This window comes from Protobothrops mucrosquamatus, unplaced genomic scaffold (genome assembly GCF_001527695.2).
Source record: "Protobothrops mucrosquamatus isolate PMUCROS unplaced genomic scaffold, P.Mucros_1.0 scaffold1329, whole genome shotgun sequence".
Classification (NCBI taxonomy): Eukaryota; Metazoa; Chordata; class Lepidosauria; order Squamata; family Viperidae; genus Protobothrops; species Protobothrops mucrosquamatus.
Genome location: NW_015387528.1, coordinates 777865 through 801133, shown reverse-complemented (window position 1 = coordinate 801133; position 23269 = coordinate 777865). Strand labels below are relative to the sequence as shown.

At 45.6% G+C, this 23269-nt stretch overlaps 1 protein-coding gene across 1 annotated transcript in view; it reads right to left on the bottom strand.

The window, feature by feature from the left end:
* LOC114922927 (solute carrier family 2, facilitated glucose transporter member 5-like) overlaps positions 1 to 1475 on the bottom strand; it is a 5958-nt gene extending 4483 nt beyond the window's left edge. The window contains exons 1-3 of the mRNA XM_029285131.1: positions 1443 to 1475; positions 540 to 638; positions 280 to 440 (exon numbers count right to left, since the gene is read on the bottom strand). Of these exons, the coding sequence (XP_029140964.1) occupies positions 280 to 440; positions 540 to 638; positions 1443 to 1475 (293 nt within the window). The remainder of the gene's footprint in view (positions 1 to 279; positions 441 to 539; positions 639 to 1442) is intronic.
* Between the last annotated feature and the right edge of the window lie 21794 nt (positions 1476 to 23269).

The window sequence follows — 23269 nt, the reverse complement described above, 5'->3', positions numbered from 1 at the left end:
AAGGAAGGGAGGGAAGGAGGGAGGAAGGGAGGGAGGGAGGGAGGAAGGAAGGAAGGAAGGAAGGAAGGAAGGAAGGAAGGAAGGAAAAAAGAGAGATGAGGGAGGGAAGAAAAAAGGAAGGAAGGATAGAAGAAAGGAAGGAAAAAAGAGATGAGGGAGGGAGGAAGGGAGGAAGGGAGGAAGGAAAAAAGAGAGATGAGGGAGGGAGGAAAGAAGGATAGAAGGAAGGAAGGAAAGAAGGAAGGAAGGAAGGAAGGAAGGAAAGGAGGGAGGGAGTACCTTCCAATGCTGTCCACCAGTGGTCCAGCCATGAGAGCCCCACAGAAGCCCCCAAATGGGAAAAAGGCGACGGTGAGTCCCCACTGGAACCACAACAAGCTAAGGTCGATGCTGATCACGTTCCTGAACCGGTACGTCTCGTTGAAAAAGTTTTGGATGTACTAAGAGGTAAAGCAGAGCGACACCAGTTGAGGAGTGGGCCTTTCTTTTCTTTAAAAAAAAAACCAAAACCCAAAACACAACGGGACAAGGGAACTTACCTTGGCAGGGTGGAAGATCACAAAAGCGTTGTAACCGTACTGGACAGAGGAGCCAAAGGCAGATATTAGGGTCACCAGGAGAAGGGGTCTGGTGAGCATCTGGGGAGGGAAGGAAGGGCACAGGCCTGGTCAGCTTTTGAGACTTCCGGCCTCCCATCCCAGGTGCCTGCAGAAGTCCCTTGCCAGGCTGGATGCTACTCACCTTTGTCCAAGGAGCAGGAAATAATGGAGGAGGAGGAGGGGGGGGAGGAGGGGGAGGGGGAGGGGGAGGAGGAGGGGGAGGAAGAGGAAGAGGAAGAGGAAGAGGAGGAGGAAGGGATGGAGAAGGAGAAGGAGGAAGAGAGGAAGAGGAGGAGGTCCAGGAGGATGAAGAAGAGGACCAGGAGGAGGACCAGGAGGAGGTGTAGGAGGAGGAGGCAGAGGCGGACATGGAGAAGAAAATGGAGGAGGAGAAGCTGGAGAAGGAGAAGGAGAAATGGAGGAGGAGGAGGCGGAGGCAATGGAAGACGGCGGAGAAGGAGATGGAAGAGAAAATGGAGGAGGAGGAGAAGGACGAGGCTGGAGGAGGAGATAGAAGCATCAATGAAAAATAAAAAAAAATAAAGTAGAAAATAAAATTATAGGAAAGGCCTGGAGACAGGGAGCAGGGGTACGTGGGAAGGGGAACGTGGGGCAGGGCCAACCGCCCTTGGTGCCATCCTCAAAAGTCTGGAGAAGCCCTGGGACCCAACAGAAACGGAGAGCATCTCAACTCTTAATTGGCAAGGATTCCCCTTGGCTGCGTCCTCAGCCACGGAAAAACCCCTCACCTTAGGTTTACGTGATCTCATTCACACACACACACAGAGACACAGACACACACACACCTTTTCTTTCGGCACCTCTTTCACAAACCCGACTTACCCCTCCTGAAACAGCCACATCATCTTCAGCCATTCTTGAATCCACCTCTATAAATCAGACTCAAACCAGCAGACCAAGAACTAGAAGGGGGTGGGTTTAAAAAAAATGTTAAGTTTCCCAACTCCCCAGATCGTCTTGATCCTGGTTATTTGGGGGCTGCCATTTCCAGCATCCCCCAACCAGCCACTACAAAGTCCAGGAGTGTCCAGTAATTTCCAGTAACGGACATTCCAAGTCCTCTCCTAAAGGGGTCCCAACATTTTGGACTCCAACTGTCATCGCCTACAGTTGGTGCTCAGGTGGGGGATTATGGGCATTGGAGCCAGAAGGACACGGAGGCTTCAAAAAGCCGCATTTCTCCTCCTCCTCCTTCTCGCCCCCCCCCGCCCCAATTCTCTGGCCACGACTTAAACATGTACTTTGGGTGGAAAGTATGACCTTAAATTATAATTCGGTTTGGTTTTTACCTGGCTCGCCCCTCTGCATTAAAACCAGGAAAGGGGAAGGCGGCTACTTGAGAAAGAAACCAGGATCATAAGATTTAGGTGCGGGGATGAAGCGGAAACCCAGTTAAAGATCGTTAAACTGAGTTTCAATGGGCCGTTCAAAGCCCCATAGCAGACGGTGGAGACCTAAAACGCTGCCATCTCGTGGCCGTTTTCGGGGTGGCAGCCGCCAAAGAATTTATTCTTTTTCTCAACGGATTCGATTATTATTCACGTTATTTTCTTCAGTATTAACGTTATTAATATTAATATTTCAATAAGAAGCCCCTCCGTGCTGAACAACAGGCACAGACACGGGAATCCAAATTAAACCACGTCAAATTGAGTTAAAATGGGCTGTTCAAAATTAATAGCAGGCTGTAGTGATAGAGAAATACTGCCATCCCGTGGCCATTTTGGGGGGTTGCAATTAACGTTATTTTCACCAACATTAACGTTATTATTAACATTAATATTATTAGGAAGCCTCCTTGCTGAACAACAGTCACAGACACGGGATAACGAACTAAAACATGTTAAAATGAACTGTTCAAAATTACATAGACAGTAGAGACCTAAAACGCTGCCATCTCGTGGCCATTTTCGGGGTTGCAGCCGCCAAAGAATTTATTCTTTTTCTCAAGGGATTCGATTATCATTCACGTTATTTTCTTCAGTGTTAACGTTATTAATATTAATATTTCAATAAGAAGCCCCCCCCCGTGCTGAACAACAAGCACAGACACGGGAATCCAAATTAAACCACGTCAAATTGAGTTAAAATGGACTGTTCAAAATTAATAGCAGGCTTGTAGTGATAAATACTGCCATCCCGTGGCCATTTTTGGGTGTTGCAATTCACGTTATTTTCACTAACATTAACGTTATTATTCATATTAATATTGTATTAGGAACCCATCTCGTGGCCATTTACGGAGTTGCAGCCGCCAAAGAATTTATTCTTTTTCTCAAGGGATTCGATTATTATTCACGTTATTTTATTCTATTAACGTTATTAATATTAATATTTCAATAAGAAGCCCCCCCCCGTGCTGAACAACAGGCCCAGACACGGGAATCCAAATTAAACTACGTCAAATTGAGTTAAAATGGGCTGTTCAAAATTAATAGTAGGCTTTAGTGATAGAAAAATACTGCCATCCCGTGGCCATTTTGGGGGTTGCAATTCACGTTAGTTTCACCAACGTTAACGTTATTATTAATATTAAAATTGTATTAGGAAGCCCCCTTGCTGGACAACAGTCATAGACACGGGATAACGAACTAAAATGTTAAAATGTGCTGTTTAAAATTACATAGACATTAGAGACCTAAAACTCTGCCATCCCGTGGCCATTTACGGAGTTGCAGTCGCCAAAGAATTTATTCTTTTTCTCAAGGGATTCGATTATTATTCATGTTATTTTCTTCAGTATTAACGTTATTAATATTAATATTTCAATAAGAAGCCCCTCCGTGCTGAACAACAGGCACAGACACGGGAATCCAAATTAAACCACGTCAAATTGAGTTAAAATGGGCTGTTCAAAATTAATAGCAGGCTGTAGTGATAGAGAAATACTGCCATCCCGTGGCCATTTTGGGGGGTTGCAATTCACGTTATTTTCACCAATGTTAACGTTATTATTAATATTAAAATAGAAACATAAAACTCTGTCATCTCGTGGCCATTTACGGAGTTGCAGATATCAAAGGATTTATTCTTTTTCACAGGGACCTGATTATTATTCACGTTACTTTGATCATTATTAACCTTGTTAGAAATATTAATCTTTCAATGAAGTGCTTCCATGCTGGAGAAGAAGTAGGAATGCAGAAAACACTGCCCTGCTTGTGTGATTCCTTCTGGCCTTTCTTAAGGCATACTACTATTATTCTTAAAATTGTTTTCCACAATATTTATGCTGTGTTTATAATGTTAATATTGCAATAAAGGATTCAGGGTGCTGGAGAAAAGCTATCAATGCAGAAAACACCACCGTCCTGTGGCGTTGCAGCCATAAAAAGGGAAATTTCCCAAAAATGGAAAATTGGGGAGGGGGGAGACATAAGTGGAATTACAAAGTTGGACCATCTCTTTCTTTAGCAGCGTTTTCAGGCTTTAAGATGCAATGGACTTCAACTCCCAGAATTCCACAGCTAACTGGGAGAACACTGGTTTAGCCGCTGTGCAGCCGCTCCAGTTTGAATCTAGCTTTCCAGCGGCAGTACCAACCACTTTAAAATTTCCAGATGTGAACGCTCAGCACTCCTTGGTGCCCACTCCTCTAGAAGTGCCATTTAGATATCCCAGATGTGCAGGCAGGAGAACACCAAGAGTGAAAAACGATTCGAAAGAAACTCACTCAGCAGAAGAAGAGATCAAAACGTATCTGAAACCAGACAGTAACCTGAGTTACTTTTCATCTGGGTTTGTCCGATAAGGTTGGCCTGAGGTTTGGGTGATACCTCAACCGTTCCCATTTGATTAATTTATTGGGGGGGGGGAGGCAGGCTCAGGCATTCCCCCCAAAAAACCCCCAAAACAATTAATCCACTTACCAGGTCAAAACATCAAGGCTACCGACGGTAATTAATAATCCCATAGATTTTCTTCGGCTTAACGTTCCACTTGGCCTTTAAGATGGCCCATTTTTTTATTATTGCAGGTAATACCCAGCTTACGGCCACCTCTGAGCCCAAAATTTCCGTTCTTAAGTGAGACTTTAAGTGGCTTTTGCCCCATTTTACAACTTTTCTTCCCCATTGACTTTGTCAGAAGGTCGCAAAATGGGATTCCCACAACCTTGGGACGCTGTGACCGTCATAAGTATGAGTCCGTTGCCAAGCATCTGAATTTTGATCACATGGTTATGGGCATGCTGCGAAGGTCGTAACTATGAAAAATGGTCGTTAAGTCACAATGCCGTTGGAACTTTGACGGTCATTCAGCGAAACCGTTGTAAGTTGAGGACTACCTGTATGTTATCAGTGGCTCTCCTCCTAGCTGGTCACAACGATAAGCGCCTTGTTTGTTGGTTTTTCTCTTCTCTCCACTTTCCCCCTTCCTCGCATGCTCTGCTACTTAGGTCCTCAATGGTGCTCCTGACTTATATATACTGTATGGAGAGGGTTTTTTTTTTAAAGTGTTTCCTTGCACAACTTTTGTCACTGTAGCTTCTAAAAAAAAATCAATTAAAAAAAAAAAACGGAAAGGAAGGGCAACACAACAGAAAACGCCCCAATACCTTTATTGCTAGTAGTACTCAGAGCTCCATCGTGAGCCTGCAAGCAAAGATTTGGGTAATGAAATTGCACAAATAGGCGTGGCTCTTCTCCAGGCCACACCCCCTCCTCCGTAGCCATTTTGTGAGAGTACCCAACGCGGATCCAGCAGTGTCCCGGTGCCTAGAACTGGTCTTCCACAGAGATCTGAGTTCTAGCTAGTTATCCCAGAAAAATCTAGGGAAGGAAGAGGCTTAAAATACGTAGTGCCAAATTCTTGGTGGAATGGAAGAGCTGAGATCCAGGGAGAAAGGAGACCTACAAGCAATCCCCCCCAAAAAAAACCATAAAGAAACATTGGACAACACACACGAAAAGGCAGCAATGAGGCATCCCGACAGGCCGCTGTTTGAAAACCAGCTGTCCATTCTTTTAAGTCAGTTCAGCTGCTTTTTTTTTTTTTTTTGCTTTCAATTTCCTTTCACTTCTTTTTGGGCCAACTGGATCTCCATAAATGTTTTGCCTTTGCTTTCTGGAAGCATCTTGAAAAGATAAATGAAGGTGGCCACGCAGAAGGGCCAGTAGACCAGCAGAGAGTAGGGGCCCAGGAGTAACTAGGAAAGGGGCAGAATGACACGGAGAGTTTTTCTAACTTGACAAGACTTCGCGTCGTCCCGTCCCGGCGGAAATGCGACTCCTTCCCACGTTGATTTTTTAAAAATTCGGTTCGATGGCAAATCCGCGAGCTGAACGAATCGGTTGCCCTGGGCCGATCGCGTTCCTTGCCTCTTCTCGTTCCTTCGCCTACGACTACCACCCTCTGGGGTAAACCTGGTTTGTACCTAAGCCCTCAAATGGGTACCGTCACGGGGATTGCAGTCTAGCATCGCAACTCTGAAAACCTCGTGGGAGATTTTGGACCGCGGAGGGCGCCGAGGCTGCCCCAGGATCCCGTAAAGTGGCAAAACCCCCCACCCACCCACCCACGCTCGTACAGGAACGTACCTCCAGCTGGATCAGGATCATCCCAGAGACAAAGCGGCTGAACCACAGGGTGCTGTACCCAATTGTAAAAGCCAAGGCGCGGGTCGACTGCAGGAAAAGCTCTCCCAGAATGACCAAACGGATCGGGCCTGGGAAGAAAGGACTTGACCAGGACGGGATAAGGTCTCCCCTGCCTTTAGCAGAGGGGTTAGACTAGAAGACCTTCTCTGCCAGGTTTTGTTCATTTGCTAGTTTTTGCAGACCCCACTGCTGACTGGGTTTTCGGTATTGCTCAGCCTGTTCACCTACCTGGTCCTATCATATGTCCAATTAAAAAGATAATAATGAAAACCAGGCTTAGGAAAGACACTAGAGGGATCTGCTCCTGTGGAAAGAAAGAAAGAAAGAAGGCGAGCCAGATAGTCTTGGGAAGGAGACCCCCCGCGCTGGCAGCCAGCTTTCTCTAAGCTTAAGGTGCTCCCACTGGTTGTGCCCTCCCAGCAAGGACAAGATCGAGGTGGGGGGCCTTAGGAAGAAGAGGAAGGGGGAGTTCCCCACAGGAAGCAGGGAGCCGTCAAACCTGGAATTCCATTGCCAAGGTTAAAAGGATGCAGGTCATGCTACAGATCATGAAACCCATGATTAAAGGAATTCGCCGGCCCCACGTCTCAATCAAATTGATCTAGGAAAAAAATCAAGGGGACAGGGGTATGGTGGGAGGGGGATCTCGAGGCAATGGGGATCAGAGCCCTGAATTCTCGGGTGGCTGGCTGGTCCCCAGCACCCTGTGGTGGCTTTTCCCCGAGGCCTCCACGGCAGGTTAAAATACCCCCCCCAGAGTTATCCGTTCTTTATTGCGTGCAAGGAAGCAAGGTCAGGATCTGCTGCCAACTAGAAAATTACAGCTTTTGCAAGCTTTTTTTTTTTTTTTTTTTTAAAGGACCCTTGGATTTTGTCCAGAATAGTACAGGATCCCTGGCTGATTGGACTAGAAGACCCACCCCCCAAGGTCCCTTCCAGTCCTATAATTCTATACTGTGTGCTTTCTCTGTTTTGGAGAAACAGAGTTGGCAATCAGGAGATCCCACCAAGATCCAGCCAGGATTGCAAAACAACAGCTTCCCAAGCAGTGACAAAATCCTTTGGAGTGCAATCCTAAGTTGCATTAACAGAAGGGTAGAATCAAAATCAGGCGCAGTATTAGAACCGCTTTATTAAGCCTTCGAATACTTAGAATACTGCATCCAGTTTTGGTCAGCACAGAGAAGAGCAACAAAGATGATTAGGGGACTGGAGGCTAAAACATATGAGGAACGGCTGCTGGAATTGGGAATGTCTAGTTTAATGAAGAGAAGGACGAGGGGGGACATGATAGCAGTCTTCCAATATCTCAGGGGCTGCCCCAAAGAAGAGGGAGTCAAGCTATTCTCCAAAGCGCCTGAAGGCCGGACAAGAAGCAATGGATGGAAACTAACCAAGGAGAGAAGCAACCTAGAACTAAGGAGAAACTTCCTGACAGTTAGAACAATTAACCAGTGGAACAACCTGCCTCCAGAAGCGGTGAATGCTCCAACACTGGAAGTTTTAAAGAAGAGATTGGACAGCCATTTGTCTGAAATGGTAGTGTCTCCTGCTTGAATAGAATTTGGACTAGAAGACCTTCCAACTTTGTTTTTCTGTTATGGTCGTCTCTGCCAAGCAGAGCCATTCCGCCAAACAAACCCTTATTTCCTGTTCTTTAGATTCGCTCGGAGATCAAAATGGTTGTATTTATTTTATTTTATTTTTAATGGATGGGGGAGGGGGAGTGACACATTTTACCCTGGGCTTTTGCCATGAAGTCAGCTGGAAAAGTGAACAGCTTACCGAGGCAACAATGGTGATGATGACGATTAGATTGATGCCTAAAGAAATGATCTCTGAGATAGGCTTGGATAACCCCATCACTGCGTAGACTCTCTTGGTGTAAAAGAACATCTGCGTCCAAATGAAAAAGAGGGGTTGTGATGAAGAGGACACTGGAAAACAAATTTTTTTGGGGGGGGGGGGTAGGGAAAAAAGAGAAAGAAGGAGATTTGGGGTTTCTGCCTGTTGCCCTTAAAAGAGAAAGGAACTTGACAAAGTGAGATGACATCGTTTCAGTGTAAAACAAACACTGAGATCCATACTGTGGTTGGTTTGGGGTTTTTTTTTAGTAAGGATTTGAGATACTTTTTCCCCCCCTACCCCGTTGATGCCGGAAAGCTGACTTCCGCCCATCAACACGATGGTGGTGACTATGGGCCACCGGAAATTCCGAGCACGTAAAAATTTCCAGAGCGTCATCTTTTTCTCGTTAGCCATGAATTCGTAAAAGTCTTCTTCCTGGAGATCCTTGATCTCATTCATCACGTCCCCCTGGGCCCTCAAGCTTCTTAAAACTGTTTGGAAAGAGGGAAGACCATGAACATGGGTGCAGAGACAAGGAACAAATTTGCGCCGTACAACCAATGGGGAAAGGGTATCATTTTTTTGCGATCCAGCCAGGAGGTCTTTACCAGGAGGGGTTTGCTAATGATTAGTGTCTCTTTACCTTCTGTTGCCTTCGTTTCGTTCTTCTTCTGGATAAAAATAAACCGAGGACTTTCCGGGCAAATCAGAAGGAGCAAAATGCAAATGGTAGCAATGAGACCCAGTAAAACAGCCATGAATGGAAAACCTGTGAAGGAAGAGGCATTTTGGATGGACAATTTCAAGCGCTGGGGAAATCAGGAGATTCGGGCAGTTCAAACGAGTATAAAGATTTATGGCGAGCTTAAGGTCTCTACAAGAATCTGACCAACTAACGGTTGCTGCTCAAACAGAAAGGTGCTAGTGGGCCAGGATTTGCGGGCTGCTGCAAGGGAATTATACTGGCTCCTGCAAAAAATCTGTCGCAAGGACAATTCGATCAATGCACATACCTTCTTCGTTCCCCAACAGGTGTGGGAGTCCAAGCATGTAACCTAATATAACGCCGAGGCTGAAGAAGAGGGCTGAGGTTGCCGTCATCGATCCTCTTATGGGGGTGGGAGAGACCTCTAAGAGGTACAGTGGATCGCAGCAAGAAAAGATCCCTAAGTCGAACAAGGAAATTGAACAGCGATGGGGGATTTTGCTAGCTCTACTACCAGTCAGGTCTTGAAGAAAGTGGCCGGCCTCATCTGTACCCCAAATGGCAAATATCAACAAATCAGTCCCAGGAGACCAATTCCCAGCCCAAGAGTCTCGGAGGTAACCTTACCTGAACATATTCCAATCATGAAATTGGCAAACACGGTGAATTCGAAGAGACGGATGCTATTGGAAACGCAGAGAAAAATCGAGGCGACGAAAGCCAAGGTGTTATTAAACAGCAAGAGAACTTTTCTGTAAAAGGAAAGGGTGGGGGGGAAAGGCAGGTGTGTAAAAGGTATTAGCAACCTCATTTAAAAGAAAACTACGGGTAGTCCTTACTTACACCGTTTGAAGTTACGACGACACTAAAAATAGTGACCTATGACCATTTTACACATCTACAACCATTGTAGCGTCTCCATGATCACGTGGGCAACTGGTTCATATTTATGACGGTTGCAGTGTCCTGGGGTCATGTGATCCCCTTTTGCGACCCTTCCGACAAGCAAAGTCAATGCACTTAACAAGCATGTTAAGAGCCCTGGTGACACAGTGGTTAGAATGCATTATTGCAGGCTGATTCTGCCCACCGTCTGGAGTTCGATCGTGACCGGCTCAAGGTTGACTCAGCCTTCCATCCTTCTGAGATCGGTAAAACGAGGACCCAGATTTTTTTGGGGGGGGGCATAGGCTGACTCTGTAAAAACTGCTTAGAGAGGGCTGTAAAGCACTGTGAAGCGGTATATAAGTCTACGTGCTGTTGCTATTATTAAATTAACAATTGCAGTGACTCACTTAGCCACTGTGGCAAAAAAGGTTGTTAAAATGGAGTAAAATTCACTTAAGAACTGTCTCGCTTAACAACAGAAATGTGAGGCTCAATTGTGGTCATAAAAGTCGAGGACTACCTGTACAGTATAGAGTAATGCCTGGAAAAGAGACCACCGGGAGATTCCTGCATAACATTGGCTTTGCTCCACAGTATAGAGAAATTGTACATGTCCCCTTCCCCAAATTGTTTTGCCACTTCTGTTACCTGCCATATTTGTCCACCAGGTTTGCGAACAACACAATGCCAATGAACCCGCCCATTGGGAAGAATATGACAGCGGGCGATAAGATGAACCAGTAGTGTTTCAGGTTCTTCACTTCCTCCTTTGTCAAGTTGGCAACAAAGAGCTTAGGGGAGGAAAAATGGAAAAATGAGTGAGATGAGGAAGCAAAGAAGAGATTTCCCGTTTCTGGATCAGCCAGGAATTAAATTTAGAGCTTTGGGGTACAAAACAAATGCTTAAAATATAACAGGGGTCCCAGTCTCTGACTTGCATCCCAGAACAGCTACAGTGAAAAACCAAATTTAGCACAGCACACATGGATGGCCTTGCTTAGTCAGCCATGTGTGTGCAAATGATATTGTGTGTGTAAACAGGACAGGAACCTGAGGGAAATCACACTCTTGTGCCCACCAGCTCCTTGGCACACCCTGGCACTTTTCCCTTTCAACAGGGAGACACATTTTCCTTTGCAAAACACCAGCTGAAAAGACCGGTCAGTTCCCGGTTTAGAAAAATAAAAAAAGGAACAGAGAGCAAACAAAAGGAAAAATCTTGGCTGAGGCACCACGCCACTGGGTTCAGCCAAAACATTTGAGCAGAGTTAGTAGAGAGACCTCAGGCCAGGGGTTTAATCAGAGCTCCCCGTGCCAGACAAACCTGGTTAACTTTGTTCGGCTTACCGAAGCTGGGTGATGCACCAATAAGAGTGTGTAGCCATACTGAAAGTGTCCGAGATACGAAACCGACATAGAAATAATCAACGTGCTGGTCAGCTTCAACAGAAGGAAAGCAAACAATGGTTACTGGAATGGGGGTAAGCCACGTTTCTTCTTTTTTAAAAAAGTAAATTGGTTTTCTATCAGGTTTGACTTGTGTGCTTCATGGTCACACCGAGGTTGCTGCCGTGAAAATATATTCTGGAGTTTAACAGAGGACTTCCTTTAGAAATCATTTTTAATTGTGTCGTTTCTGGGTGAGCCCTAATCTCCGCCCTCCATGCCCTGAAGGTTAAAATAATCACAGCTCAAGAGAACAACCATCTCGATCTCACCCCAGTTTATCCGATATGCCAAACTCACATAATCTCGGATTGTATGTTTCGGTTTCTCTTTGTTATCTATTCTTTTGGGTTGACCAAGAGGAACCCTGATGAGCAAAAAAAGAAACAAACAAAAAATTCTGTCAGCGTTTCTCCCCCTGAACCCAGCCAGAGAACCTCCCCAAACTGTGCTCCCTGATGGCTCCTGTTCAAAGGTAGACTGCTGCCGATCAGGGAGGCTCCACAGAGCTCATCACCAACGATGGACGGCGTTTCTCAAAGAGGAAATTAGAGAGAAGGGAACAGACACAAACAGAAGGTTTTTCTCCACCTTTTCTTTTGAGAGCTTTGCGTTTAATTCCTAAATTCCCCCAATTTGTCGGCACCCTCTTGGTCTTCAAGCGCTCTTTTCTGCCGGCCTATTTGGAGAATGCCAATCTCCAGCTCTGGCACTTCAGGCTGGAAAAAGAAGAAAATCTAAATGCCAACTTACTGGAGTTTTTTGTGCGTCATGGCGTGAAAAGGGACCGGCCGGATCTGCTCCGCCTGATTTTGTTTCGAGCGAACGCTGGAGCAGCTGATGGAGCCAATCAGGCAAAGGAGGCGGGAACGTTCCGGGAGAAGCGGTTGGCAGTTAGGAGATGATTTGCATACATTTCCATGTGGAATGTAACATCAGCCGATTCCGGCAGCCCTAAGGCAAACCTGGTTAAGCATATGCAATGGTCTAGAGCAGGGGTAGTCAACCTTGGCTCTTTTATGACTCGTGGACTTCAATTCCCAGAATTCCTGAGCCAGCTTAGCTGGCTCAGGAATTCTGGGAGTTGAAGTCCACGAGTCATAAAAGAGCCAAGGTTGACTACCCCTGCTCTAGACCATCGCCGATAGTTGTCCTGTCCCAACCTAAGCCCAGGCGAATACAAGCAGTCCTCAACTTACGACCACAATCGAGCGCACACTTTTGGTTGCTAAGCGAGGCAGTTATGTGATTTTTGCCCCATGTGTTAAGTGATTTACTGCCGTTGTTCGGTTAGTAACAAGATTATTAAATGAATCTAACTTCCCCATTGATTTTGCTTGCCAGAAAGTCACAAAAGGAGAATTTGTCAGGTTTTGTTTTTTTTTAATTTCTGAGTCACTTCGCTTCTGATTCCTAAATAAATGAAGACCTCCTTTCCCGCAGCCTGCCTTCAAATTCATTGGCTCCTGCGTTCTTTCTCCCGGCTTGGAACCGGACCGGATTTTTCTTCCAACCATGTACACTCAGTTTCACTTTGGTGACGGCTGCGAGGGCATTTAAAATATTAATTTAGCCATAATTCCTTCTGTTTGCAAAAGGAGATCTATTGATATGGCAAGAAAGAAGTGGCAGAAATCCGTACATTTCATATAAGGGAAACTACAGCTGCATTGAAGATCCCCTGATCCCCTCTAGAGAGTCAGGAAAATCACCTTGGCAGAAATAGGCAAGAATTACAGCTAAAAAGGGCTGAAACGTTATTTTATGTCCTGGGCGAATAAGATAATATTTGGAAGTGCATTCTTGCTTCACTGGAGCGTCAGAAGAACAGGAGATAAAGCACAATCAGCCTTGCAAGATTCTCTTTCTATAGATAATCTCAATAATGGAAATTTTTTGGGGCGTGCTACAGGATTGATTTTCTGCCTTGGCCTACTCACAGGGCTGACAACCCCAACATCTCTGCTCACAGAGCTCTGTTAAGCTTACAAGCTGATTTTGTTTTTGCCAAACTACCGTGTAGCGCTGTACACTTTCAAAAAAAAAATACAAATAAATCCATCCAGCTTGCAGAAAACTTCTCATTTACTTCATTTTTTAAAATTCCAGATCAATTTTGAAGACAGAGGGAAGAAAGAGATTTCCCGTTTCTATTCAGCAGTTATTTTTCCGGAATCTTTGGAGGTGCAGGCCGCCATGCTCTCCTGGATTTCTTGAAATGTCTTGCCGCTGGTTTCCGGGACTACCCAGAAAATGTAAATAGAGGTGAGGATCATAAAAGGCCAGTAAAGGAGCAAGTAGTAGGATCCAAGGTGGGACTAGAGACAGAAACAAAAATTAAAAAAAGATGAGAGGCAAGATCAAACTCGTCAGGCCCGTGAGACACACACCGAATTCCGCGGTATAAGATCACCTCCGGTACTGGAAAAAAAATCCCCAAGGAGTTTTTAAATAAATATTTTATTTACTTTTTAAACTTTCAAAGGGATTATAGGACCCCTTACCTTGGTCAGAAGGAAGAGCAGGGCTGAGATACAATTGGCTCCCCAGCTGACGAACCCTGCAATCACACACGCTGACACTCGGGACGACTGGAGGAACAATTCACCGATAATCACAGGAAGAACGGAAGCTGGATGGACAAAAGAGGGAAAGTCTCGTAAAAAAAATATATATTTTTTTTTTTAAAAAAGCAAAAAACTCACAAAATGTTCCCTTGCAAAGTCTCCATATCCCATCTGATCACAAACCTAGTCCCGTTACGTAGCCCATAAAGAAGAGGATCAAAGCAATGCTGGTGAAGACCAGTGAGGAGCTGTAGTCCTGTGGGGAAGACGGAAGCACCTGTGGGGTGACCATCAAAGCAGTATCCCTCCCCCCCCCGACTCCACACCTTCAACCGACCTCCTCTCTTCCACGAGGTTTGGCAACCCATCTATAGAATGGCATGAACTCTATGAAACTGACCGACAGGGATGTAATTGATGGATTGGTGAAATTGACCAACTGGATGGAATTGACGAATGGGTGAAATTGACCGACAGGGATGTAATTGATGGATTGGTGAAATTGACCGACAGGGATGTAATTGATGGATTGGTGAAATTGACCAACTGGATGGAATTGACGAATGGGTGAAATTGACCGACAGGGATGTAATTGATGGATTGGTGAAATTGACCGACAGGGATGTAATTGATGGATTGGTGAAATTGACCAACAGGGATGGAATTGATGGATTGGTGAAATTGACCAACAGGGATGGAATTGACGGATTGGTGAAATTGACCAACTGGATGGAATTGACGAATGGGTGAAATTGACCGACAGGGATGTAATTGATGGATTGGTGAAATTGACCGACAGGGATGTAATTGATGGATTGGTGAAATTGACCGACAGGGATGGAATTGACGAATGGGTGAAATTGACCGACAGGGATGTAATTGATGGATTGGTGAAATTGACCGACAGGGATGTAATTGATGGGTTGATGAAATTGACCAACTGGATGGAATTGACAAACGGGTGAAACTGACCAACTGGATGAAATTGATGGATTGGTGCAATTGGCCCACTGGGTGAAATTCACCGGATCGATTTTCATGAGTTGGGAAGGTTTGTGTGTGTGAAAAAACACAGGGATGTTAAGTTGCCCCGGTGCAGAGAGCAGGAGGGAAACCCACCTGAAAAGCAAAGACTAGAACAATATTTGAGATGCTACAAATCAAGAAGCCACTCAACAGGAGAAACCTCCGCCCCAAGGACTCGATGGTGCAGATCTAGAAAAAAAAGCAAAGCAGAAAAGGATTGACACTTCGGGACCCTGGAGAAAATCTCTTGAGAAGACCATGGACAGCCAAGAACACAAACCAGTGGATCATCAAATAAATGAGCCCACAATTCTTCATCAAGGCTAAAACGATCCTGGTCTTTGCTTTTGCTATCGTGTTTTTGCTAGTTTGAACTGCTCCCCTCTGGTTGTATTGCTCTGGGGTACGTCACCCCAAATTCGGTGGAGTGACGGAGGCAGCTGATAACACGAACAAACCAGGAATCAAGTGGCGATTTGAGGTGGCTTACGGTTGTCAGAAGCATCAGCTCGACGATCAAGATTCCTACTAATGAAAGGAGGTTTATATCTTTGGTGGACAATCCTAAAGCTTCATAGGTCTGCTGGGCGAAAATTAAAATCTGCAATCAAGGACAAAAGAGATGCAGATGGAGGCATGCATAGTATTTGGGTCAGGCTTTAAAAACCCACGTTGCCATTCTTCTAAGTAGATTTATCATCTGCAGACAGAATCTTGCCAAATTATGGTAGAGAATTGCACGATAAAGCATAAACACTGAGAACTATTAAGGAGGAGCCATCTTCACCCTCTTTCTCTCACGCCAACTAGAACTCATTTTCTCCCTCTTGGGAATCCAGACCACATTCCGTCACAGTTTGCCCTTTTGTAAACTGTAACAGCTACAACCCTCTGTTGTCCTGGAGCCCAGGAACAGTCTGGATGTGGATCCAGAAACTTTGTTCCTAACTACAAGCCAGTACTCGGCACTTTGACGAGGACAGAGACTCCAAATTTGAGCTGTGCAAAAGCAAACAGCACATCTTTTTTACGCGAGGTTGCTCGGGAAAGTCACTAACCATGTTTGTTTGCACAAATCCAGTTCCGGAGACTAAGACCACGACGGTGATGAGCTGCCACCGGAGGCTGCGGAAGCGAAGAAGTTTCCACACGGTCATGTTCTTCTGGCTGCTTTCGGCAAGGTGTTCCTGATAAAGTTCTTCCATCTCCTCCTCTACATCTTCTTCCCCTCTCAGCATCTTCAAGACTAGAGGAGGTGGAAGAGGAGGGGAAGACAAGAAAATGTGCAGAGCAGTATAGAGTTGGGTTTTCATGCCGCCCCTGTCCAACAGGTCTTAACTCTGGAGTTTGAGAGGGCTGAGATGGTCCAGGGTTTCTAGATAGTTACAGCAAAGCCTGTAACCCATAGTCTGTTCTTCTCTTCTCCACTTCTTCCTTTTCTTCTCATATCTCAAGAGCATTTGGAAATTGGGTGGCCTGGTCAGCCATACTCCAAGACCCTCACTCTATTTCTGAAGGACGCCCCCAAGAAGCAACCTTCGGGATGATGGCTTCCAACTACATTAATTCAAGGAATGTGGGGAACAAAATTGAGGACATCTCCCCTCTTATTAAGATAATTCCCAGGAAGGACCATCTCCAGCCATGGCCTCCTGGAGCCCACCCTTTCCCTTCCCACCAAAGTATCTGACACACCAAAAGGACTTCTTAAACAACCATCCAAGACGTAATTCCTTTACGGGGCCCACAATTGGCAAAGGGGCTACATTTGGATGGAGCCACCAAGCGCTGCAGATCCGAAGGGCAGAAGCTGAGCTACAGGCCTGATCCTCCCTCTGGCCCAGACGGGCGGCTCGTAAGGCCATGAGGCCAGACTTTGTGTACCTTGTCTTGCTTTCTCTTTGTCATTCCTCTGCATGTACAGAAACCTCGGGCTTTCCGAAGAAGGCAACAAAAATATACTACTAAGTATAGCAAATATGGCAATAACGCCCACTAATAATGAATAATCTGTGGCAGAGAGAGAAAGAGAGAAGGCGGCAGAACGTTAGGATGTTGCTGATCCTGCTCCAGGTTTTAGAAGCAGCTTTTCTCCCTTCTCCTTCCTCTTCTCTCGCTTTGATCCTTCTTTGCTGGGACTTTTTGAGAATGGAAAGATACCCTTCCTGGCTTAGCACGACTTAAAGTCTGCAGCAACGATAGAGGTGGAAATACTTACTTTCTTCGTTTCCCCAGATCTGGGGGTTAATTAAGATTTGGACCAGTATGTATCCCCAGCTGAAGAAGAGGATCAAAATCGTCACCAAGGCTCCCCTCAGATTCAAGGAAGAGATCTCAAGGATGTAGAGAGGGGCGGAGAAACTAAACATACCTGTGGAATGAATTAAAAATTGCATTACAGTCACAGCTTGCATTCTAGTGAGTGCTGAATTTAGGAGCATCCACGGTGTGTGGCTGGCCCTGAGATTTGTGGTTTTAAATCTCCAGGTTAGGGAACACTATGTTATAACAATGCTCTGATGTCCTAATGCAACCTTAACTTGTTCCCGCCTGGCGCTCCGGTTTGGGCTAGTATCTCGAAACTGATCCCGGAGCCAAGAAATTAGATTATCTGCAAAGGAGCCCTGGTTTATCATCCCTTCTCTCCCCAACCTGCTCTTCCTTGTCATTTCAAGGGTACGAATCTGAGTGCCGTCTCCCTATCACTAAAATCCTCAGGGTCTTTTTTAACCAGATTTATTGAAGGGGAGAGAGTTAGGTTGCAGAAATCCTGGCAACTGGGTACAATACCTTTCTTTCTACATCCAATTTGTTTCTGCATTCCATTAGGGATATTTCTTCCTGGTGGATTCACTGCCCTGTTTTCTTGTTAACAGAAGTAATACCTGCATGTTCTATGCTCAGAATATTTGGAAAGTACCATCCTGACGCCTAGGCTGAAGATGGCAGACCTGACATCCGTTGTGCTAGTAGTCCAGAAAGGATGTTGTGAACCCACTGGATAGGTATCTGTCATCGCAAAGCCAAACTCCTAAATTAAGGGACATTTAATGCAAAGGTAGAGTTCAGTTCTTCTACTTGGGAGCTTAAAATAAAGTGGTCACGGACTCACCTAACTCCATTCCTGCCAAAAAACGGGCAAACAGGCTGAATTCAACGCGCCGGAATATTTTATCAAAAGAAAGGATGGCAGCCAAAAAAACATTCATCGCATTACTAATTAATAGGGCGCATTTCCTGAAAAGACATGGAAAAAGACACATTCAGGAAGCAGGAATCACCAAAAAAAATGCTAATTTTTTTAAGTCCTGAACCACCAGCAGCCTCTTGATTGTCTTTTTTAAGGGAACAATTTTCAAAATATATAGAATATTAGCACAGTTGGAGGTAGAAGGACGATTCTAACATACTTAATTCACTCTGCTCAGGGGCACTTGGGTATGTCTAATTTAATGAAAAGGGAATTTCCTAACAGTGAGAACAATTAATCAGTGGAACGACTTGCCTCCAGAAGTTGTGGGGGCTCCATCACTGGAGGTTTTTAAGAAGAGATTGAACAAGCATTTTTCTGAAATGTTGTAGGGTCTCCTGCTCAAACAGGGGGTTGGACTAGAAAAAATTCAAAGTTCCTCCCAACTGTTATTCTGTTATTTAAACACAGTCCTGTTAATCTTGGTAAATTTAAACATTGGTTCTCTTTTCAGTCGATCAATAGGTTCTGGGTTAGGAGCTGAGTGGGTACTGAGGAAAGGGGTTGTCTTTACATGCTAATATATGGCATGAATGCCAACAGAAACAGCCCAGAAATTCTGCTTAAGGTATGCCAGTACCTGCCATGTCTATCTGCCAGACAGCTCCAAACATACATCCCAAAAAGGCCTCCGAGGGGGACGAAAATGCTGAATAATATTAAGAACTCGAAACGCACGGAGCCTGTGTCGATCCCTTCGTTCTGAAGATTCACCAACTGCATCTTTATCTTAAAAACATAAAATGGAAAGCCGCATCAACAACACACATCTGTGCTGCACTTCCTTCCCAGCTGCCTCCCTCCATGGCACCTAACAACCCTGCGAGGTAGGCTGTCAGCTCACAGTCCCTAAGGAAAACCCAGGTCCTAAGTTGCCGTTTGAAGGAATCTGGAGCAGAGATGCTAAACAAATTTATTTTTCTTAGAAACTTTAGGACATTTTCTCCCGTTTCCCCTCCAAACATTAAGGTGGCCATTATGGTGGGCAGGTGAGATCTCCCAGGTGGAAAACCATCCTGGGTTTTTTTCTTTAAGGAAAAGAAACCATGGTTTCCCAAAGGTGCTTTTTCAAGAGGGAAAGGAAAGGAAAGGAAAGGAGAAAGGGGAGAGGAGAGGCAGAAAATACCATTTGAAACCCCGATCGGGAGGGTTAAGCCAGCATCCATGTGCCATGAAAACCAAGACACTGGACCCACACAGAGCAACCTCAGCAATCTCAATGGAGGGCAGCAGGTTGTGTAAATAAGTGCCAAGTCCCAAACCCAGGACCGCCCAGCAACACACAGCAGGGCTCACTTACCACAACGGGATTGGTGATCAGAAAGAACGTGTATCCATATTGGAAAAACCCCAAACTGGCACCCACTATTGAGAAAATGAGTGGGTGGGTCAGTTTCTATGAGATGGTGCAGGAGGAGGAAAAACAACAACACAATTCCTTGAGTGAAAAGGACAAAAACCAACACAACACATCTTAGACCTCCCCTCTCATTTCAGCCCTACAATTTCTGGCTTGGATGGGAACGAGGCTGATCTTCTGCACCTACTTTTTTTTGTTAGGAAAGGTAATTATTTTCCCCCAAGTTAGTCTTCACCCCAGGCATCTCCTGGTGGTGTCTCATCCACAAACAAACCAGGGTCAATCCTGCTGAATTAGTAAGAGATTCCAAAAACTTGTCTAGGCACTGCAATTTTTTTAAAAAAAAACAAAAAATACACTGGAGCGAGAGCTCTAATTTCTTCAGAAATTATTTATAATTTCTCTGCCCTGCCTTGCCCTGAAGCTTAGAAATAACCACGGATCAAGATAAACCGCGGCTTCAGCAGCCCTCCAAACTCACATTACTTCGGATTATGGGTTCCAAGTCCTCTTTCTCCTCCATTCTTCTGGGAGATCGAGAGGAACACCTGATCAAGCAAAAAGAGGGGGAGGGGAAGCGAACAAATTTCCTTTCTTTTGAACATTGTCTTGAGAGCTCCGCGTTCATTTCCTAATTGTTTTAATAAATTCCCCAAATTCGTTGGCACCCTCCCGGATCCCCCCGCCCCCTTTGGAGGAGGCCTAGTCTCCAGATTTGGATTTTAAGGCTGTAATTTTCTTTTTAAAAAGCGAACTTACTGTTTTTTGGGGGGAGTATCTTGGAGTAAAAGGGGAAAACCACAGCTATTTTTTCTTTTGAAGGAAGAATCCTGGAGTGGCAGCGAGAGCCAATCAGGGGAACATTCCAGGAAAAGCGGAATGGCAGTTAGGTGATTCCAAATTTCTGTTGCTAAGACTTTTGTTAAAGTGATCTTTGGCCCGATTTACAACCTTTCTTGCTACAGTTGTTAAGAGAATCCACTGCACTTGTTAAGTTAGCAACAGGGTTGGTAAATGAATCTGGCTTCGCCATTGACTTCCCTTGCCAGACGGTCGCCAAAGGGGATCGCGTGACCCCGCTGGACACGGCCACCGTCATAAATACAAGTCAGTGGCCAAGCGTCTGGATCTCCGTCACGTGACCATGGGGATGCTGCAACTGTCTTAATGGCGAAAAACGGTCCTAACTCACTTTTTTTCAGTGTCGTTGCAACCGGTCACTAAATGGACTGTTGTAAGTCAAGGAGTACCTACCTTTGGATCAGGGTTTTTTTTTAAATTTGTTCTTTTTTTCCAGTATTCAGTTGGGGTGGATCCTTTATGTCTAATGTTAGATTTAATTTGATATTTGGCTTTCTTTTTTTCCCTTTTTTGCACAATTCCCCCCCCCTTTTTTGTCAGTATGTTTTTCTGTTTCCATTGTATTCTTGTTAATAAAACAAATAAACGTATATAGCGGAGGGGTGAGCTGAAGCGGCTCAAGCTGATTGGGGGGGCTGGGGAAGAGTGAGTGGGAGCTGGGGGGCTGCTGGGGGCTTCTGTGGGGCAGGCCTGAGGGAAAGAAGGGGACAGGATAGGGGAGGCTTCTATGGGGAAGCCTGAGGGAGAAAAGAGAACAGGATAGGAGAGGCTTCTGTGGGGCAGGCCTGAGGGAGAGAAGGGGGCAGGATAGGGGAGGCTTCTATGGGGCAAGCCTAGGGGAGAAAAGAGGGCAGAATAGGAGATGCTTCTATGGGGCAAGCCTGAGAAGGGTGCAGGACAGGGGAGGCTTCTATGGGGCAAGCTTGAGGGAGAAAAGGGGACAGGACAGGAGAGGCTTCTATGGGGCAAGCCTGAGGGAGAAAAGGGGGCAGGAGAGAGAGACTTCTATGGGGCAGGCCTGAGGGAGAAAAGGGGGCAGGAGAGAGGAGGCTTCTATGGGGCAAGCCTGAGGGAGAGAAAGGGACAGGACAGGGGAGGCTTCTATGGGGCAAGCCAGAGGGCGTAAAGGGGGCAGGATAGAAGAGGCTTCTGTGGGGCAAGCCTGAGGGAAAGAAGGGGACAGGACAGGGGAGGCTTCTATGGGGCAAGCCNAAAGGGGGCAGGAGAGAGGAGGCTTCTATGGGGCAAGCCTGAGGGAGAGAAGGGGAGAGGATAGGGGAAGCTTCTATGGGGCAGGTCTGAGGGAGAGAAGGGGACAGGATAGGGGAGGCTTCTATGGGGCAGCCTGAGGGAGAGAAAGGGATACGATTGCCTTCTATGGGGCAAGCCTGAGGGAGAAAAGAGGGCAGGATAGGGGAGGCTTCTGTGGGGCAAGCCTGAGGGAAAGAAGGGGGCAGAATAGGAGAGGTTTCTATGGGGCAAGCCTGAGGGAGAAAAGAGGGCAGGATAGGGGAGGCTTCTGTGGGGCAGGTCTGAGGGAGAGAGTGTGAGTGACAGGGAGGCAAGCAAAGGAATCAAGGAAGGAGCAGAGGCTGTGGAAGGAGAGCCCAGGAGGCAGTGTAAGAGAGGGAGAAGAGAGAGGGAAGAAGGGCCAGTGATCACCTTCCCTTCACTTGACCCGCCTGCTGGGAAAAGACTGACCACCACCCCAAGTGACCCAGGCAAGGGTCACTTGCTTGAGCGAGGGACCACTGTGGACCGGCTGCCATACCAAGAGCGCCAGGAGAATCCGGATTCCAACAACCCTTATGGGCATAGTGCTACACATGTATAAACACAAAGACACACTGCACAGTGCATAAAATCATTTCCCGTGGCTTGTACCGATACGATTAAATGTCTTTTTTCTAAACAAGTACTGAGTTTGAATGGAAAACTCCATTTGGGGACCTTTCCCCCTTGTTAAATAACTCAGGTGACATATTTTGGTTTGGACCAGGATAGGGTAAATGGAAGCTTTTTTTCCTCAAAAAAACTTTACTTTCCTTCCTTCCTTCAGGTCTCCACGTTGCAGCATGTTTTGAGCTTTTCCACTTTTTCTCATTTGCAAATCGGTTATTTTAATAATCTGGGCTTGAGATGAGGTTCTGGAGTCTCGGCAGGTAGTCCCGCGCCGGCTTATTCAGTATGCTGATTGTTAAATAACACGCTTATTAAATCCTGCTTTTTCTCCATTTCTGGCCTTCTCACGCGGAGGCCGAAATACAGATGACCACATTGTTAAATTCCGAGTGCTGATCTGTCACTCCACTTCCTCTTTCTTTCCCTTCCTTTTTACTTTCTTATATCACTTCATTTTGCCTCCCGCGTCTCATATCTCTACCGTTTTTCGTTCCTTCATTGAAACTGGCAAGGATTTATAGCAAGGCAATGCAGAACAAACTGTCATGTCTGCCAGGATAGTTCTAGGCTGCTTCTTTCTCCTTGCTTCCATCCATTGCTTCTTGTCCTGCCTTCTGGTGCTTTGGAGAATATGCTGACCCCTCTTCTTTGGGGCAGCCCCTCAAATATTGCAACACTGCTATCCTATCAACCCTGGTCCTTCTTTTCATTAAACTAGACAAACCCAATTCCTGCAACCGTTCTTCATATGTTTTAGCCTCCAGCCCCCTGATCATCTTTGTTGCTCTTCTTTGCACTCTTTCTCGAGTCCCAATATTGTGGTGACCAAAACTGGGTGCAGTATTCCAAGTGTGGTCTTATCAGGGCAATATAAGGATACTGCAAGAAAGAAACAGCAGAAATCCATTTCTGATATAATGGGAGCGACAAGCTACAATTCTTCCCCTCTAGAGAGTCAGGAAAATCACCTTGGCAGAAATAGGCAAGAAGTATAGCTAAAAAGGGCCAAAACATTATTTTATATCCTGGGGGAATAAGATAAGATAAGATAATATTTGGATGTGACTTCCTGGCTCCCTGGAGCGTCAGAAGAACAGAAGATAAAGCACAATCAGCCTTGCAAGATATTCTTTTTCTAGCTAATTTCAATAATGGATTTTTTTTTAGCTTTCCTGCAGGGCTGATTTTCTGCTTTGGC